Source organism: Trichomonas vaginalis, chromosome V (genome assembly GCF_026262505.1).
Source record: "Trichomonas vaginalis G3 chromosome V, whole genome shotgun sequence".
Lineage (NCBI taxonomy): Eukaryota > Parabasalia > Trichomonadida > Trichomonadidae > Trichomonas > Trichomonas vaginalis.
Genome location: NC_067207.1, coordinates 8,000,871 through 8,021,468, shown reverse-complemented (window position 1 = coordinate 8,021,468; position 20,598 = coordinate 8,000,871). Strand labels below are relative to the sequence as shown.

General features: G+C 36.8%; 5 protein-coding genes and 1 pseudogene across 6 annotated transcripts, besides 7 other annotated features; 5 read left to right on the top strand and 1 right to left on the bottom strand.

Moving 5' to 3' along the window:
• Nucleotides 1-1,283: 1,283 nt before the first annotated feature.
• Nucleotides 1,284-1,911, top strand: TVAGG3_0298380 (protein of unknown function, DUF4106 family; the record flags this gene model as incomplete). Its single annotated transcript, XM_051229438.1, has 1 exon — nucleotides 1,284-1,911. A coding segment is annotated over one exon (628 nt), but the record flags the coding sequence as incomplete, so codon positions are not given.
• Nucleotides 1,912-3,668: 1,757 nt separating this feature from the next.
• Nucleotides 3,669-8,485: a mobile genetic element.
• On the top strand, nucleotides 4,106-4,715 carry TVAGG3_0298370 (annotated as a pseudogene). Its single transcript has one exon. A coding segment is annotated over exon 1 (610 nt).
• On the top strand, nucleotides 4,790-5,638 carry TVAGG3_0298360 (protein of unknown function, DUF4106 family; the record flags this gene model as incomplete). Its single annotated transcript, XM_051229437.1, has 1 exon — nucleotides 4,790-5,638. A coding segment is annotated over one exon (849 nt), but the record flags the coding sequence as incomplete, so codon positions are not given.
• Nucleotides 8,486-10,375: 1,890 nt separating the features above from the next.
• Nucleotides 10,376-10,403: a terminal%2Cinverted (terminal inverted repeat of Mariner transposon ID:TVAGG3_0298340).
• Nucleotides 10,376-10,961: a mobile genetic element.
• Nucleotides 10,962-11,937: a mobile genetic element.
• Nucleotides 11,936-12,657: a mobile genetic element.
• Nucleotides 12,630-12,657: a terminal%2Cinverted (terminal inverted repeat of Mariner transposon ID:TVAGG3_0298320).
• Nucleotides 12,658-13,258: 601 nt separating this feature from the next.
• Nucleotides 13,259-15,583, bottom strand: TVAGG3_0298310 (WD repeat-containing protein 11 family; the record flags this gene model as incomplete). The annotated part of the gene is made up of 1 exon (XM_051229436.1): nucleotides 13,259-15,583. The coding sequence occupies one exon, from the start codon at nucleotides 15,581-15,583 to the stop codon at nucleotides 13,259-13,261; it is 2,325 nt and encodes a 774-aa protein (XP_051099166.1).
• Nucleotides 15,584-16,825: 1,242 nt separating this feature from the next.
• TVAGG3_0298300 (protein of unknown function, DUF4106 family) lies at nucleotides 16,826-18,135 on the top strand (the record flags this gene model as incomplete). The annotated part of the gene is made up of 1 exon (XM_051229435.1): nucleotides 16,826-18,135. A coding segment is annotated over one exon (1,310 nt), but the record flags the coding sequence as incomplete, so codon positions are not given.
• A 499-nt stretch (nucleotides 18,136-18,634) lies between these two features.
• Nucleotides 18,635-20,383: a mobile genetic element.
• On the top strand, nucleotides 18,692-19,527 carry TVAGG3_0298290 (protein of unknown function, DUF4106 family; the record flags this gene model as incomplete). Its single annotated transcript, XM_051229434.1, has 1 exon — nucleotides 18,692-19,527. A coding segment is annotated over one exon (836 nt), but the record flags the coding sequence as incomplete, so codon positions are not given.
• Nucleotides 20,384-20,598: the final 215 nt, after the last annotated feature.

Here is a 20,598-nt window from a genome sequence, read left to right as displayed (position 1 = left end):
GTTGGAGTGCCGAAAGCAAGGATTCCGTCGTAGAAATCGTAACAGGTTGGTATCTGTGGTATAATTTGAGACTGCGCGATGACGTAAGGTATATCATCTTTTATGGCAAACATAACTAAGCCATTTGATGGAGAGAACGCGATGTATCGCTCGGGAAGTGCACGGTTACATGCAGCGGATAGTGGTAAATACTTCGATTTTAAGTCAAACAGCTCTCTTTTCAATTTTATTGTTCCTGATTTTGTAAAAATGTAGTCTTCGTTACAGATATAGATACTGAGTGACGAGTCTTGACCATAAACTGTAATTTCGTTGTCATTTGTTAAAGAAGGAAGCAGTTTATGGAAAGATGATTGGGATGATTCATCGATTACAAGATTTCGGCCAGATTTGGTCGCTATGTTAAACGTAAGTATTTTTCCTTCAAGCATAATTAATAAAATATTACTAATATGGGGATGATGTTGAATTTCTACGATTTTTTCTGATTTATCTAAAGTATGGGATTGAGATTGAGATGTTGGAGCCTGCTTGGCATTCTTTGACGTGATAATTGTAAAGGATGGACCATTAGAATATAGAATTGCAGTGAATATATCTGAACTATTAACAGCCATCCTTGTATATGTACCAGGAACATCTATCTTCCAAAGTATTCGTGAGTTTTTCGCTTGATCTTCAGCTTCATACGGCCAAAAATCGATACTATAAATTGTATTTGGTTCTGCAAAGCCTAAAACGATTTTACGGGACCATTGAAGCTCCGATACATACTGAGCTTCAGATACTTGACGAGTGATTCCGAGTGTAAGACCTGATTCACAATCCCATAACAAAACTCTTCCGCAATCGTCTGAAATTGCAAGATAAGGTAGCTCATAGTGGAATTTAAGGCAAGTTATGTTAGAATTTAGAATTTCAATGGATCATAAGAAAGAAATATCATTTTTAGTAGTTTTATAGAGATAAATTGTGCCTTTACCGGCTAATGCAAGTAGCCCACATGCTTCCCAGTCCATGCTCCCTGTGTTGAACACTTTACTAGGTGGACAAAGTGAAGCAAATCGTATCTTAGCTTTATTAAAAGGATTCGCTTGCATTTTTTTATAAATTGATATCGTCAAAAATTTTAATTCTACAATGTTTTAAATATATTAATATTTAGTTGTACAGAATCAAATCACATCTACTTGAAAAAAAAAAGGTAGTGGGGCTTCCAGGCGCGTTGCGCCCTCTAGCCCCGAAGATGTTTAGTATAAAACCGCTTTTTAACTTCACTTAAAATGCCACGTAAGCTACGTAAGAATATACGTAAGAGGAAGGGAGCATTGAAACATCCAATAGTAAAACTGACACCACAACAACAGTTGCAACAACAAATGCTGAATGACCCCACTATGTTGCAACAAATGTCAAGCAACCCTATGCTTTTAAACCGAGTTATTGGTGCACAGAGTGGAGGTTTAAGAGCGGCACTTTTAGCGAAAATGGCAGGCTATGGTGGAGCTGCAGACGGAACAGCTTATAACCCTCAAAGTCAAATGAATTTGAGTTCACTCAAAAATCAAATAACAGATGTCAAAAAGTCAAACATAGACATACAGAAACAAATAAGTGAAAACGAAAAGAAACTAGAATATGACAGACACACAAAGAAACTCAATGAGTTAAACGTAGAGAAAAAGAAGAAAGAAGAACAACTGAAAGAACTAAGTACAGAGGAATATGCGAAAAAAGTGTCAGAAAAAGCAGCAGAAGTAGCAAAAATGGAACAAGATGTTATAAATTTGAAAAACCATACTACTCAATATAAAGTACTGAAAGATGAAGAAATAAAACAAAAAGCCCTGAAGACATATATGGATAGCGATGAGTATAAAAAAGAAGTTGAAGCAAATGTAAAGGCAGAAAAACTTTTACAGTTGCAAAACCAAACCGTACAGTATGAAAACTTAGCACAAGAAAGTAAAAATAACGACGCAGCCATGCAAAAGGCAATGAAAAGCGCAGAATATATAAAAGCTAATAATGACTGGTTAGACGCCCAAGCCAACGCTAAAGCAGCCCAACTTATAGGGTCAATAAGGACAAAAATACAAGCGGATGAAGACAGTTCAAATGAAGCTTTAACGAATGCTGACTTTAAGAACGCCTTCGAAGCTCTTCATAGTAAGGTGAAACTAGTGAACGACTTCTCATCTGGAAAGAAACTGAAGTCTGAAGGTTTCGACAAAGAGTTAAAAGAAGTAGCACAAAATATGACGAAAATAACAGATGCAGCAACGAGACAGGCAGTTCAAAGTGCCCATGACGCCGTTAGAACAGCTGTTGTGGAAAGTCAAGAAAAAGAGTTACAACAGACCAAAAGAGACCTAGTAAATGCTTTCTTAAGAACGAAAAGTCAGGTAGGACATTATGCTGCAGATGGAACATATGTGCCAGCTGGTGGAACTTATATACCAGCTGGTGGAACTTATATACTAGCTAGTGGAACTTATATACCACCAAACCCTCCAAGAGAAGCACCTGCACCAGGACTACCTAAAACATTTACATCGTCACATGGACACAGACACAGGCATGCACCAAAACCAACACAACAACCAACAGTTCAAAATCCAGCACCACAACAACAACAACAACCAGCACAACAACCACCTCCACAACCAGCACAGCAACCAACAGTTCAAAACCCTGCACAACAACCACCTCCACAACCAGCACAGCAACCAACAGTTCAAAACCCTGCACAACAACCACCTCCACAACCAGCACAACAACCACAAACAGAGCAAGGACATAAAAGAAGTAGAGAACAAGGAAACCAAGATTTCTTAAAAATGCTTAAGGAAGAATATGGTTACCCAGATACTCTTGACTTTAGTGACAGATATAAAGAAGCTATTAGAAAGTTCAAGGAAGGAAATACAGACCCGAACCTATTTAGCTTTATGGTTCAGCACCAAATGGGATATAATTTCAAACCTGGAAAATACAAGCTCGCTAAGGGATATGATTTAATAGCATATCATCCAAATGACATGAACGAATTTACTCCGAGATATTTGGTGTCAGAGCTAAATGACAATTCAACTCTCTTCATGAAACGCGTAAAAAATAGAGACGGAACGAAAGAAGAAAGGTTTATGAGTCCGGATGACTTAGATAGGGAACTTTTTAAAAACGGTCTCGGAATATATGAAATGCCAGCAGATGAGGTACAAGAAACTCAACAGGAAGAAGTTCAGATACAACCAGACATGGAAGAAATAGTTCAGCAACAACAGCTAGAAGAGCCTGAAGGAAACGAACAAGTCCCTCCTTTGGAAACTAACCTCACAGAACTAGATGAAGATTTGGAACAGCCGAAAAATCTTGACCCTCAACAAGAGTATGAGGTGAATATGGAATCTTTCCAAGAGTCTAAAAAAAATTCGGCTGACATAGTAGAAGAATATCGAAAAATGTTTGCCGACATACAAAAGACTCCAACATCAGATGAAAATATTCAGCATAGAATGGAAGTACTGAAAGATAATGTACGCAAATACAACAATCCTTTTTACTTACGACCATATAACGTTCAATCTTTGGCTGAACTCGGTGAAAATAAAAGGTTAAATTTCAACAAAACATATAGAAATGAAACATTGTTTAAAGTTCATTCAGAACCTAACCAATATGGAAACAAACCTACTTTTGTTTCTGCAGACTATGGAACTACAATGAGATGGGGTCATAAAGCTAATCCGGATAGGTGGTTCATAAACTTACAACCACAATTCCAAGAAGTTGTAGACGCAATGGAAGTGAATGGTGAACCAGATATAGCTGGTATTTTCAGCGCGGCTTTAATGCCATTGAAAGATATGAAAGATGCAGATATTTTGAACCAGTATGAAATGAACATGGCTGATGGAAATATAACACCTGACGTTCTAAAACATTTATCTCAAAGAACTACACAGAACCATAGAGATGGTATATTTGGTGAAGAGTTTAGAAAGACAGTTAGGGAGAGAGAAGGAAGAGAACCTATTGTACATGACCTTGCAAACGAAAGTTTACAAAATGTCATAAAAACTTACTTTGCAGACAATGAACCGAGAAGGGATGAATATTTAAGAAAACTCAAATGGACAGTACCAAATGAAATGTTAGTATTGAAAAACATGTTCCTTGACAAAATAAAACCAACTACAGAAATAAATGACGAAAGACTGAAACATTGGGTAAAAGCTTTCCCATTCACAAAAGATATTATTGGTAACATGGAAAGAAAACCAGAATGGCTACAAAAACATATATTTGGAAACGAGCTTATTCCATATGGACAAGCTCTGTTTGAAGAGCTTGAACCGGAAACTCAGGAAAGAGTCATGCAAACAATACGCGAAGACTCAAATACAAACTATGACAAAATCTTTCTAGGATATAGGTTACCTGAGATGGGCGACCAGAGCCCAAAGGCAAAAAGGACATGGGAAATTTACAACATACTAGGTGAACATGAGGCAAAGATGCAACAACTTGAAGCAGAGGGCAAGTTACCAAAAGCGACACCAAAGAAGAAGAGAAGAGTAGAACAAAGTGAAAGTAGTGAAGAAGTAACTTCATCTAGTGAAAGTAGTGGCAATGAAGGAAAAAGAAGAGTTAAAAACTCAGTCAGGAAGAAAGTAAAGCTTGGTCCGAGTGGGTTCTATTATGACATATAAATCCAACTATTCTATATTTTTACCCATATGAAATGTACGCCGCTCAGAATATAACGCCAACAGTTTTGGATGCCATGAATGGAAATGTTTCCGAATGGTATAACGAATGCGACAATGCCATTAGAAGGTCAGAAATAGTTCCTGGAACTTACGAATATACAACTGCTGTTTCTTATGGAAACGTAGGTGAGTTTGGAGAAGGTTCTTCAACAACAGTAGATATTGCTTGCGACAGGTTTCATATTATTTCTATTGACAACTCTTTCTTATACGTGGAACAAGACATTGAAATAAAACCTTCTGCCAAGTTGTCTGAAAAGAAAGGTTGCAATGGAATTTTCTATGTCGGATACCAATATGCTCCAGAAGTTTTCATGGGATATAAGATATATTCTAACTCTGACTTAGTTCAAACAGTAACATGGGCAAACTATGAATGGTTCGCTTTAAGAAACTCAGTACAACCACAAGCTAGAGAACAAACAGACCAGTATGCAACTATTGAGAAAATAAGAAGACTTGACCCTAACGTTCCAGGAGTTTATGTTAACCTTTCTGGTTCAGATGGAACTGCTGCCACTAAAGTAAAACTGAAACTTAGAGTTCCTTTGTCATCTTTCCTCATCTTCAGGTTTTTAAGATACTTGCCAAACTGGGCAGGAAAAATTTCTATCGAACTTACTCCAAGCAAAAATAACTTAGTCATTGCACCAACACAAGACCCATTCACTCTTACAGACGTAAAGGGAACAAATAAAACGTCATTCGCCGAATTTTGCAAAGACAAAGTTGACTTAGACTTTGGTTTCTCAAACCTCAACACTGAAGTAAACTATTATTTCAATGCTGCTGGAGATGCTTGGGACCCAGTTAAGTTCACATGCGAAAAATTTGAATGCAAGAGAATAGAAAGCAGACTTGCAGTCTATATGTTGGACCCAGATATTTCAAATGCTTTAGCTGCCAAATATATTGCAGTTCCACTTATGTTCCCTATACACCAAATATCTGTCAAAGACTTTGCAGGTGAAGTTGGAAACCAAAGTGCTGACCCAGGTGCAAGAACAGATATTGCCTTAACAACTGCAATGAAACATGCAGATACTATGTTTGTTCTTTTCAGACGAACTATAAATGACTATTCTTGTTTCTACAACCCTGGTATTAAATATCATATAAACATAGATGGCAAATATTATCCAAGAGAAGAATATTCTACAGTTGAGGATATGAGGTCATACAACTTGACATTAGATGCTATGAACTTTAACAACAACTTCACAACAACCATTAACCCTGAAATGCAAAGTTCTATTATGCCATATGTGAAAGTATGGACCCATACAGGAGGTCAAAAAACTCAATATACAAATGGAGACCGTTCAAACTTTTGGCTTGGCATTCCATTTGCTGACTCAGAAGACTTTATGGGTGGTATTTCAACTGTTGGTACAGTTCAAATACAATATACTGGTGACAGAGACGGTCCAGATGAATTGAAAGCAAAGAAGTTTACAAAACCAATAGCACTTTTCACGGAAGATGCTCTTTTGAAAATTCGTTCGATGAAACCTGCTGGGGCTCCTCAGATTGGCATAACGACAGCTTCCATCGAGCAGATTTTGGCAGCAGGTCAGTAAGTTGTTCTTGAACTGACTTCTCTCCGTCAAATATTGACAGTACGCCAGTTTTGACATAATATTGTATTATAAACTTTCCTTTAGAAATATCTGTAAGTTTTGAAGTTATATTTTTGTCTGCTTCAAGAACTTTCACCATTTCAGTTATACCAACTTTCTTTGCTTTATGAAAATATTTAGGTTCAGCAAAGACTGCTATTCTATAACATTTTCCATTGTTTGTGTAAAGAACTATTCTGTCAATGTATTTGTATTGTTTGTGTGTGTAAACTTTGTTTTGCTTCAATTCGAAGAGATATCTGAATACGTCCATCTTTTTATTCTAAGTAAAATGTCATTTCCGAAAAATAGAAGTGTAAGTGTTTCAAAAGGTTTAATGGCGGTGGCAGATGTGAAGTTAAATTCACCAACTCAAACAAACAGTCAAAGTGTTGTTGTCAATGTCAAAGACAGAGATGTTGAAGTGGGGAAACCATACGAAGACGAAGATGGTATAACAATAGTTCCTGTAAAAGAACAACCAACATATCCTGAAGTTAGCAGAGACTTAAGTTCTGTTGCAGATATTCGAAACGACTACCAACAACTGAAAGACAAACTTAAAACTCAGGAGAAGATTTGTCAAGCTTTAAGTATAATGTTAAACTTGGTCGAACACAACCCTGTAAAAGTGAACTCATATGTCATTGCACCTCATGAAGTTTTGAAAGAACTATTGAAACTTTTGACAGAGGCAGACGATATAAACATCAAAGAAATAGAACCCGACATTAGTTGCTGTGGTGTTTCATATAATGTCATTGACAAGATATACGTTATGAAAGGAGGTGAAACGTTGAACTTAAAATATAGTTTCCCAGACGTTATAAAAATATTTGACGACCACAACATTTCATTAAAATTTATTTGCTAAGTAAATGGCAGAAGACATAATGGTTTATACTATTACGACTAAAAACCCTGAGTCATATAATTCTATAACAACAAACTTACAAAGTCCTCAAGGACGATATTGTAAACTAACCTTAAACACAATGACGACTAAAGCCTGTTTTGCTCTTTTGACACCAGAAGACTTTATTGTTGTGAATGGTAAAAAATACTCCTTTGAAGATACTTACTCAGATATACCACCAACAGGTTTTGTTGACTTATTTAATACTTTAAGGACGGGTGTAACATGTGCTGCAACTAGAGCAGGTTTCATTATGTTTGGATGTCCGACTGAGTTTACTATAAACGATATGAGTTATAATACAAAACTTATATCTGGTTTTTACTACCAACAGTTTCCTATAACAGGAAAAGGTGTCATACAAGGAATGTCTGTTCCATTGACTTTAAGCACACCAATCTTATATATTGTTTCAAACTTAGGTTCAAAGTGTTATTCGAATGTCGACAGAAACTATTATGACCAAAAGATACTTATGCGTATAAACAATACTTTCTCTGCTGGTTTGCCTATTGTTCATTCGAATGCAGAGTTTTCAGCTTTAGTAAACTCAAACACTTTAGCAAACATAAACTTAACCTTAGTTGACGCAAACTTTGTTCCTGTAAAACTTTTATGTCCTATGTATTTGTCAATGACGGCAGAAAGTTTCGAATTGGAAGATGCAACTGGTGAAAGTATTGTATTACAAGAACAACTTCAACAACAAATAGCTCAAGAACAACAAATGCAACAAATGGAACAAATGGAACAACAAGCTCAAGAATAAAAAAATATTTTTTTTTATTTTTATAAAAAAATGTACAGAATAGATGTTTCAGATTTTTATGACTTCCAAGCATTCAGAAATATGTGTCCATTTCGAGACTATAACAAAGCAGTCGAGAATTTGAAACGTTTAGTCATTTATGTTGACTCTGCCCCAGAATGTTATGTCATGAAAGAATGGGATGTTGTCTTTAACAAACCAAGAGCAACAATAGTGTCTGAACAAGAATGTAGACAGAAACTTAAGAAAATAAAAGTTGTACAAGTTGGAAGGAAGATGTTAGATGCTTGGGATATCTTATTGTCAAAGTTAGAAGATTTTTCAGTTCGAGGTATAAAGTTCTATACACCATCTCCAAACTTCTATTCTATCTTCACTGGATATAAATACGAACAAGTAGAATGGACTTTCAAAGTTAACGCTCCAGAGGATCATAATAAGACAAAGTTACTTGTTGTTGTTGAGTTCGCCGCCAATCATAAATCCAACTTAGGTACCGGTAATGTTACATATTCTTCCACAGTCCCCACACCAGTTATCGAGAGTGTTCTTTACAACGATGGCAACGAAGTAATTTCAGGCAATATACACAGCCAAAATCATACTCGAAACAGCTTAAATATTACAAAGACATATTATCTCTTTGCAACAGAAAGCAAGCTTCCACGCCTCTGTCACTAGCGTCAAAACATCACAAAATGTTTAACTGCAACAGCCGTAGCAAGCGAACAAGACAGAATGGACTTTCAAAGTTAACGCTCCAGAGGATCATAATAAGACAAAGTTACTTGTTGTTGTTGAGTTCGCCGCCAATCATAAATCCAACTTAGGTACCGGCAATGTTACATATTCTGACACACTCTCCACACCAGTTATCGATAGAGTTCTTTACAACGATGGCAACGAAGTAATTTCAGGCAATCCATACACAGCCAAAATCATACTCAAACAGGCTTAAATATTACAAAGACATATTATCTCTTTGCAACAGAAAGCAAGCTTCCAGCGCCTCTGTCACTAGCGTCAAAACATCACAAAATGTTAGCACTGCAACAGCCGTAGCAAGCACGAACAAGACAGAATGGACTTTCAAAGTTAACGCTCCAGAGGATCATAATAAGACAAAGTTACTTGTTGTTGTTGAGTTCGCCGCCAATCATACATCCGAGTTAGGTACCGGCAATGTTACATATTCTGACACACTCTCCACACCAGTTATCGATAGAGTTCTTTACAACGATGGCAACGAAGTAATTTCAGGCAATTTATACTCAGCCAAAATCATACTCAAAAGCTTAAAATTACAAAGACATATTATCTCTTTGCAACAGAAAGCAAGCTTCCAGCGCCTCTGTCACTAGCGTCAAAACATCACAAAATGTTAGCACTGCAACAGCCGTAGCAAGCACGAACAAGACAGAATGGACTTTCAAAGTTAACGCTCCAGAGGATCATAATAAGACAAAGTTACTTGTTGTTGTTGAGTTCGCCGCCAATCATACATCCGAGTTAGGTACCGGCAATGTTACATATTCTCTTGGAAAGTCTCCATATTTATCTGCGCCAACTGTTGTTGCTGAAAATCATACAGGACCATTCAAGGCCGGTGAATATATTCCAGTTAAAGTTACATTACAACACTTTGAGGCAAAGACAGGAAACTTCCAATATAGATTCTATGCAGATCAGAAATGGATAGATCTCCCAGACGACAATGTAACTGAAGTAGAAACCCCATCTGCAATTAAGAAATTACATGCCGACGAAGGCAAAACATATCTACTCAACATTCCAGCTCCAAAGTATGAAGATATCAAAGAAGATGGGAAAGTTAAACTTCAAATTAGGTTAGCTGGATCCAAAGATCAAGCTCAATCCAATATCATTGAAACAGAGGTTTCACTTCAGAAACAACAATACGTTGCACCAAGCCCTGATGATTCCAAGCCAACTCCAACACCTGAAAATAGTGGACTTACTGGTGGACAGAAGGCTGGTATTGTTATTGGCGTTCTTCTTGCTGTTATCCTTATTATTCTCATCATCTACTTCGTTTTCTGCAGGAAACCATCTAAAGATAAATCATCATCTGATATCCAAGATGATTCCGGCTCCGGTGTTAATGTGTAATTTAATTTAATTAAGGATGTCAATTTGGAAGAAAAGTGAGAAAATTCCTAAAATGCTAAAAATGAATTTTCCAAACGTACTTTTTTATCTCATTTTTTTGATTTTGAAAAAAATTTGGAGAGAAGAACTCTTCGTTTTTGAATTTTGTCACGATGGTTTTAAAGTATAGGGTGTCCAAAGGTGTGTTTAGCACAAACCTGAATACTGCGAATAGAAATAAACAAGTTACATATATATAAAGTTTATTTAAATATAATCACCATTGGATTCAATCACGTGTTCGCAGCGATCGATCCAGGCTTGAAAGACACGCTTTAAATCATCATGAGAAAATTGCTCAAATTGCTCTCTTACAAAATTTTCAAGATCATCTGGACTCGCGAATTCGCGTCCTTCAGCTCTCTTTTTTAGCGTGCCGAATAAATAAAAGTCAGAGGGTGCAATATCAGGTGAATAAATTGGGTTTGGAACAACTTTGACATTGTTTTCCACCAAGTAATTCATTACCTTATGACTTTTGTGAACTCTTGAATTATCAAAATGAATTGCAAACTTTTGTTTTTGTTGTTTGGATTTCTCAAACTCATCAGAATTGATAATTTGAGTAAGAACATTGTCAATTAGATACTGAGCATTCATCGTATTAGGTTTTTGAAGAATATCAATTGCGATGATGTCATTTACGCCCCAAAAAACCGACAACATCATCATTGGTGTGTCAATTTTTTTCTTCGGGAATGTTTGCGGATTTTTCTCGTAAACGAAAAAGGGGATTTGACGGAGTCAAATCCCCGCTCGCAAAAAGTGGACTTTACATGTCAAATTTTATATGCATGTAATGTCCACTTTTATGAGTTTTAGGAAGGAATTGGAAGCCATGAGTTACTGACATTTCATCAGTATCTCATAGCCTCCAATTCCTTCTTAAAATGGGAGAAACTTTGTCCGAATAGTTTAACATTCGGACAAAGTTTCTCCCATTTTAAGAAGGAATTGGAGGGTAAGAGATATACCATATGAATGTATATCTCTTACCCTCCAATTCCTTCTAGAAAGTGTCCAAACTTTGGGTTAATTGCAAACTATTAACCCAAAGTTTGGACACTTTCAAGTGGAGATGGAAGGCTTTGGGGTATATATTAATACAATATACCTCAAAGCCTTCCATCTCCACTACAAATGGGAGAAACTTTGTCCGAATAGTTTAACATTCGGACAAAGTTTCTCCCATCTTTCAATGTAATTGCTACCTGTGAGGTACTGACTTGAAGTCAGTGCTTCACAGGTAGCAATATCCAAAAATTTAAAAACATTTTATCAGTTCGTTAAAGAACTAGAGCCTCCTAGGTACTGAACCAGAATCAGTGCCTAGGGGACTCTAGTGATCTATATAAATCTGAGAAACTTTGAGGAAATTGTTCGACATTTCCTCAAAGTTTCTCAGCAATTTAGCGAGGAATGTTCGTTATCGTGTAGATATTTATAATATATACATGATAACAAACATTCCCGCTAAAAGATGTAAAATCTTATAAGAAATGATTGCAAAAGAATAACAAATTGCAACAAATTTTATATGAAACTGAACCTTATGAGGTAGTGATTCAAGATCACCGCCTCATAAGATTCAGTTTCAATCTCAAGTATCTCAAAAGTAAGGCTCTATTTTTTGCCATGTAAAGTGTCACTTTACTGTCAAACCGTTTTTATCGTTTTCGTTTACAACATTTTCATCCTTCGGGATCCATATGATTTTGGCTTCTGTTGCATATTGAAACCAAGACTCGTCCCCTGTTACTAAAAAGCGAAACTTCTTGGATTGATACGCACCCAATATAGAGAGGAGCTCTTTCGAAGATTGGACTCTAGATTTTTTTTGAACTGAATTAAGGTTGTGCGGAACCCAACGTGTATACGCTAGTTTGTAGTTCAAATAATTGTGCAGATAATAACTGACTGTTGTACGTGGTATCTTTGTCATCTCCTCTATCCTTCTAAGTGATGCTCTTGGGTCTTCATCTAGCGCTTGAAGAATTGCTTTGATTTTTCTTTGATCCGGCGATTTTTTGTCAATTTTTATGATGGGCGCCTTTTTGTTCATGAAGTGATACATCCTAACATGATACGTTACAGTGGAATAGCTAGGAGCATCCATACCGAAGCATTTTACCAATGTCTCGTAGATTTTTTTACAGTCTTTGCATTTTTTGCAAGAGCGAGGATGTTTTCTTTATGATTCATTAAAAAAATGAAAAAAATCCCGCCAAAATTTCCCGCGAAACCGCCTCTTGTCTCAAAATTCATTTTATATCCCGGCATGGCGCCAAAATACAACATACTCATCATATACATATATTCATATTTTTTATTATATATTTATAATCAGCATATATCTCCTTTAATAGTCTCATATAGAGCGCTGTGCTAAACGCACCTTTGGACACCCTATATATTATACACATGTATTGATATTACTATTTTTGTATATTTTAAGAGAAAATTATATTCTCCTAAAGTGAAAACAATTTTCCAAATTGCAGCTCCTTCAAAGATTTCTGAAGACTCAACGGTTAAAATTACAGTTTCTATCACAGATCCAGCTGGTCAAACTGCTACCTCTTTATATTAATATAATATTTATTTTGATATATTTTTTAGTTTAACTTTTTTTCTTTGATAAATATTTTATTTTATATTTTAAACCCTTTATTTTTTAATTAAATCATGTCTTGTAAATCAAATTACAACATGGCAAACTTTTGATTCGATATATATAGTTTACGTAACAAGTGATAGCTCCATTAGAAAGCTGAGTTTTGAAAATTACAATACATAGCATATCATTTCCAGACTTTCCCACTTTATTTTTTTTTATTTTTTTTTAAAATGTTTCGTAATTTCAGGATGCTTTTCCCCTTTAACTTTGTTAAATGCGTAATTTTTTTCTATCTGACAACTGGCTTGAAAGATCATTGAAAATGCGATATAAACAATTTCATTTTTTTTCGACTTTTTTTTATAAATAAAGAAAATAAATATACAAATAAAATTATTTCTTAATTATTTTGTCATATTTGACAATTATATCCTGTCTCAAAGTATCCAAATCCGCAAACTGTGTTGCGTATCTCGAAGTGTCTTCGTCGTACGGCTTAATTACATCAGCCCTATCCAAGAACATCATCAAATGAAACGCGAGAGCTTTGTATTTTATCTGCATCAAAATTGCCAAAGCAGGATGGAAATCTCTTATTGATATGAACAGCAACAAAGCGTTCATTGCATTTCCAGTATCCAAGAAGTGGTGGGCGGCTCTTCTCAACAAACTCTTCGACTCATTCGAAAACTCTTCCAATTTGCAGACTTCGACAGAATCTTCCCATCTTCCGTTGTCCTGAAGATATCTTGCGGCAGAAAGATTAGCGCCAGCTAAATGCATCAATATACAGCCTTCTATAAATCTGTGCTGTGCAAAAAGTGGAACAGCGGTTGTTATCAAAAATTCTGTCACGTTTTGTGGCAAAATTTTATCTTCGTAACCGAGAAGCAACGCCGAACAAATGCTTGCCACTATTGTGAACTCGCTTTTGTTGGAGAGACTCTTGAAAACTTCGACAGCTCCTCTTCTATCACCCATTCTGAACTTGAACAACAAGTTGAAAATGGCAGAAATCGGAGTATCTGCAGGAGAAAACAGAGAAGATTGAATCCTCAACGCGGAAACAACTTCTTCTTTCCCTCCAAACATGGAATGTCGTGCTTGCAACCTCGGACCTCCCAAACTACGTGAAACACACTTCCAAATAATGGAATCAGTTGGAAATCCATGGTCATTAGCTATCTCAGCTATTTGAAGTGCTTCTGACCATGTTCCTGTAGTAGGATTCGTTAATAATTGCTCACCCATAAGCTCTAACCGTTGCTGGGCGGTTTTTAGCGGTTTTAAGAGGGCAGGTGAAGTGATTCTTTTTACAGATCTCCAGTCTCTTGCAATAACGAATTTCACGGCTTCGTCATTGAGCGGGGAGACGAGGACGAGTCCATTTCCTGTTACAGCGAATGAGGAAACAGAAAAAGGACAACTTTCCACTTTTTCAAGTGAAAAACCAAATTTTCCGTCTCTCGCGTGTACGTACAATCCGCTGGATGATCTCTCGAACTCTATCCTGTCTATGTCGATGAAAGGAGAGTATGTTTGCTTCGATGTACCGAAAGCAAAGTCGTAAAACATAATTACGCCGTCTGTGTCAGCAGTTATGATGCAATCGCCTTTCCAAGCAAGACAAGTTGTCCTGGAGTTCTCCCGTGAGTTACGCAGCCTCAGAACAGGCATCTGTGCTATGCCGTTCTTGTATGTGTAGACTTGGATTTCTCCGGTAGATAATAATACGGCGAAATTGGGAGTATCGCCTTGGAAACATGTTGCTGGTATTCTGGATACTTGGACTGCAACAGCGGTGATGGATGTTTGAAGAGTCATCGGCTTTTGTTTGACATCATAAAAAATACCAAGGTCGTATTTGCCGTGGACGAAAACGCCGAGCTCCTCTGAACATATTAGGTCTGTGGCAGGGCCAAGGCGAGTGTGGATTGGAATAACTTGGCGCTTGGGAAGATTTATTGATCCACACTCGGTTTTTGAGTACCACAGAAGGACATCTTTGGTAAGGAACTTGATCTTTTCAATGGATGTGCTGGATGCAAGGTAGTTCTGTGTGTATTTCCCTTCTGAAACGTCTGCGAAAATTATCTTTCCGGTTGGAGTGCCGAAAGCAAGGATTCCGTCGTAGAAATCGTAACAGGTTGGTATCTGTGGTATAATTTGAGACTGCGCGATGACGTAAGGTATATCATCTTTTATGGCAAACATAACTAAGCCATTTGATGGAGAGAACGCGATGTATCGCTCGGGAAGTGCACGGTTACATGCAGCGGATAGTGGTAAATACTTCGATTTTAAGTCAAACAGCTCTCTTTTCAATTTTATTGTTCCTGATTTTGTAAAAATGTAGTCTTCGTTACAGATATAGATACTGAGTGACGAGTCTTGACCATAAACTGTAATTTCGTTGTCATTTGTTAAAGAAGGAAGCAGTTTATGGAAAGATGATTGGGATGATTCATCGATTACAAGATTTCGGCCAGATTTGGTCGCTATGTTAAACGTAAGTATTTTTCCTTCAAGCATAATTAATAAAATATTACTAATATGGGGATGATGTTGAATTTCTACGATTTTTTCTGATTTATCTAAAGTATGGGATTGAGATTGAGATGTTGGAGCCTGCTTGGCATTCTTTGACGTGATAATTGTAAAGGATGGACCATTAGAATATAGAATTGCAGTGAATATATCTGAACTATTAACAGCCATCCTTGTATATGTACCAGGAACATCTATCTTCCAAAGTATTCGTGAGTTTTTCGCTTGATCTTCAGCTTCATACGGCCAAAAATCGATACTATAAATTGTATTTGGTTCTGCAAAGCCTAAAACGATTTTACGGGACCATTGAAGCTCCGATACATACTGAGCTTCAGATACTTGACGAGTGATTCCGAGTGTAAGACCTGATTCACAATCCCATAACAAAACTCTTCCGCAATCGTCTGAAATTGCAAGATAAGGTAGCTCATAGTGGAATTTAAGGCAAGTTATGTTAGAATTTAGAATTTCAATGGATCATAAGAAAGAAATATCATTTTTAGTAGTTTTATAGAGATAAATTGTGCCTTTACCGGCTAATGCAAGTAGCCCACATGCTTCCCAGTCCATGCTCCCTGTGTTGAACACTTTACTAGGTGGACAAAGTGAAGCAAATCGTATCTTAGCTTTATTAAAAGGATTCGCTTGCATTTTTTTTATAAATTGATATCGTCAAAAATTTTAATTCTACAATGTTTTAAATATATTAATATTTAGTTGTACAGAATCAAATCACATCTACTTGAAAAAAAAAGGTAGTGGGGCTTCCAGGCGCGTTGCGCCCTCTAGCCCCGAAGATGTTTAGTATAAAACCGCTTTTTAACTTCACTTAAAATGCCACGTAAGCTACGTAAGAATATACGTAAGAGGAAGGGAGCATTGAAACATCCAATAGTAAAACTGACACCACAACAACAGTTGCAACAACAAATGCTGAATGACCCCACTATGTTGCAACAAATGTCAAGCAACCCTATGCTTTTAAACCGAGTTATTGGTGCACAGAGTGGAGGTTTAAGAGCGGCACTTTTAGCGAAAATGGCAGGCTATGGTGGAGCTGCAGACGGAACAGCTTATAACCCTCAAAGTCAAATGAATTTGAGTTCACTCAAAAATCAAATAACAGATGTCAAAAAGTCAAACATAGACATACAGAAACAAATAAGTGAAAACGAAAAGAAACTAGAATATGACAGACACACAAAGAAACTCAATGAGTTAAACGTAGAGAAAAAGAAGAAAGAAGAACAACTGAAAGAACTAAGTACAGAGGAATATGCGAAAAAAGTGTCAGAAAAAGCAGCAGAAGTAGCAAAAATGGAACAAGATGTTATAAATTTGAAAAACCATACTACTCAATATAAAGTACTGAAAGATGAAGAAATAAAACAAAAAGCCCTGAAGACATATATGGATAGCGATGAGTATAAAAAAGAAGTTGAAGCAAATGTAAAGGCAGAAAAACTTTTACAGTTGCAAAACCAAACCGTACAGTATGAAAACTTAGCACAAGAAAGTAAAAATAACGACGCAGCCATGCAAAAGGCAATGAAAAGCGCAGAATATATAAAAGCTAATAATGACTGGTTAGACGCCCAAGCCAACGCTAAAGCAGCCCAACTTATAGGGTCAATAAGGACAAAAATACAAGCGGATGAAGACAGTTCAAATGAAGCTTTAACGAATGCTGACTTTAAGAACGCCTTCGAAGCTCTTCATAGTAAGGTGAAACTAGTGAACGACTTCTCATCTGGAAAGAAACTGAAGTCTGAAGGTTTCGACAAAGAGTTAAAAGAAGTAGCACAAAATATGACGAAAATAACAGATGCAGCAACGAGACAGGCAGTTCAAAGTGCCCATGACGCCGTTAGAACAGCTGTTGTGGAAAGTCAAGAAAAAGAGTTACAACAGACCAAAAGAGACCTAGTAAATGCTTTCTTAAGAACGAAAAGTCAGGTAGGACATTATGCTGCAGATGGAACATATGTGCCAGCTGGTGGAACTTATATACCAGCTGGTGGAACTTATATACTAGCTAGTGGAACTTATATACCACCAAACCCTCCAAGAGAAGCACCTGCACCAGGACTACCTAAAACATTTACATCGTCACATGGACACAGACACAGGCATGCACCAAAACCAACACAACAACCAACAGTTCAAAATCCAGCACCACAACAACAACAACAACCAGCACAACAACCACCTCCACAACCAGCACAGCAACCAACAGTTCAAAACCCTGCACAACAACCACCTCCACAACCAGCACAGCAACCAACAGTTCAAAACCCTGCACAACAACCACCTCCACAACCAGCACAACAACCACAAACAGAGCAAGGACATAAAAGAAGTAGAGAACAAGGAAACCAAGATTTCTTAAAAATGCTTAAGGAAGAATATGGTTACCCAGATACTCTTGACTTTAGTGACAGATATAAAGAAGCTATTAGAAAGTTCAAGGAAGGAAATACAGACCCGAACCTATTTAGCTTTATGGTTCAGCACCAAATGGGATATAATTTCAAACCTGGAAAATACAAGCTCGCTAAGGGATATGATTTAATAGCATATCATCCAAATGACATGAACGAATTTACTCCGAGATATTTGGTGTCAGAGCTAAATGACAATTCAACTCTCTTCATGAAACGCGTAAAAAATAGAGACGGAACGAAAGAAGAAAGGTTTATGAGTCCGGATGACTTAGATAGGGAACTTTTTAAAAACGGTCTCGGAATATATGAAATGCCAGCAGATGAGGTACAAGAAACTCAACAGGAAGAAGTTCAGATACAACCAGACATGGAAGAAATAGTTCAGCAACAACAGCTAGAAGAGCCTGAAGGAAACGAACAAGTCCCTCCTTTGGAAACTAACCTCACAGAACTAGATGAAGATTTGGAACAGCCGAAAAATCTTGACCCTCAACAAGAGTATGAGGTGAATATGGAATCTTTCCAAGAGTCTAAAAAAAATTCGGCTGACATAGTAGAAGAATATCGAAAAATGTTTGCCGACATACAAAAGACTCCAACATCAGATGAAAATATTCAGCATAGAATGGAAGTACTGAAAGATAATGTACGCAAATACAACAATCCTTTTTACTTACGACCATATAACGTTCAATCTTTGGCTGAACTCGGTGAAAATAAAAGGTTAAATTTCAACAAAACATATAGAAATGAAACATTGTTTAAAGTTCATTCAGAACCTAACCAATATGGAAACAAACCTACTTTTGTTTCTGCAGACTATGGAACTACAATGAGATGGGGTCATAAAGCTAATCCGGATAGGTGGTTCATAAACTTACAACCACAATTCCAAGAAGTTGTAGACGCAATGGAAGTGAATGGTGAACCAGATATAGCTGGTATTTTCAGCGCGGCTTTAATGCCATTGAAAGATATGAAAGATGCAGATATTTTGAACCAGTATGAAATGAACATGGCTGATGGAAATATAACACCTGACGTTCTAAAACATTTATCTCAAAGAACTACACAGAACCATAGAGATGGTATATTTGGTGAAGAGTTTAGAAAGACAGTTAGGGAGAGAGAAGGAAGAGAACCTATTGTACATGACCTTGCAAACGAAAGTTTACAAAATGTCATAAAAACTTACTTTGCAGACAATGAACCGAGAAGGGATGAATATTTAAGAAAACTCAAATGGACAGTACCAAATGAAATGTTAGTATTGAAAAACATGTTCCTTGACAAAATAAAACCAACTACAGAAATAAATGACGAAAGACTGAAACATTGGGTAAAAGCTTTCCCATTCACAAAAGATATTATTGGTAACATGGAAAGAAAACCAGAATGGCTACAAAAACATATATTTGGAAACGAGCTTATTCCATATGGACAAGCTCTGTTTGAAGAGCTTGAACCGGAAACTCAGGAAAGAGTCATGCAAACAATACGCGAAGACTCAAATACAAACTATGACAAAATCTTTCTAGGATATAGGTTACCTGAGATGGGCGACCAGAGCCCAAAGGCAAAAAGGACATGGGAAATTTACAACATACTAGGTGAACATGAGGCAAAGATGCAACAACTTGAAGCAGAGGGCAAGTTACCAAAAGCGACACCAAAGAAGAAGAGAGAGAGTAGAACAAAGTGAAAGTAGTGAAGAAGTAACTTCATCTAGTGAAAGTAGTGGCAATGAAGGAAAAAGAAGAGTTAAAAACTCAGTCAGGAAGAAAGTAAAGCTTGGTCCGAGTGGGTTCTATTATGACATATAAATCCAACTATTCTATATTTTTACCCATATGAAATGTACGCCGCTCAGAATATAACGCCAACAGTTTTGGATGCCATGAATGGAAATGTTTCCGAATGGTATAACGAATGCGACAATGCCATTAGAAGGTCAGAAATAGTTCCTGGAACTTACGAATATACAACTGCTGTTTCTTATGGAAACGTAGGTGAGTTTGGAGAAGGTTCTTCAACAACAGTAGATATTGCTTGCGACAGGTTTCATATTATTTCTATTGACAACTCTTTCTTATACGTGGAACAAGACATTGAAATAAAACCTTCTGCCAAGTTGTCTGAAAAGAAAGGTTGCAATGGAATTTTCTATGTCGGATACCAATATGCTCCAGAAGTTTTCATGGGATATAAGATATATTCTAACTCTGACTTAGTTCAAACAGTAACATGGGCAAACTATGAATGGTTCGCTTTAAGAAACTCAGTACAACCACAAGCTAGAGAACAAACAGACCAGTATGCAACTATTGAGAAAATAAGAAGACTTGACCCTAACGTTCCAGGAGTTTATGTTAACCTTTCTGGTTCAGATGGAACTGCTGCCACTAAAGTAAAACTGAAACTTAGAGTTCCTTTGTCATCTTTCCTCATCTTCAGGTTTTTAAGATACTTGCCAAACTGGGCAGGAAAAATTTCTATCGAACTTACTCCAAGCAAAAATAACTTAGTCATTGCACCAACACAAGACCCATTCACTCTTACAGACGTAAAGGGAACAAATAAAACGTCATTCGCCGAATTTTGCAAAGACAAAGTTGACTTAGACTTTGGTTTCTCAAACCTCAACACTGAAGTAAACTATTATTTCAATGCTGCTGGAGATGCTTGGGACCCAGTTAAGTTCACATGCGAAAAATTTGAATGCAAGAGAATAGAAAGCAG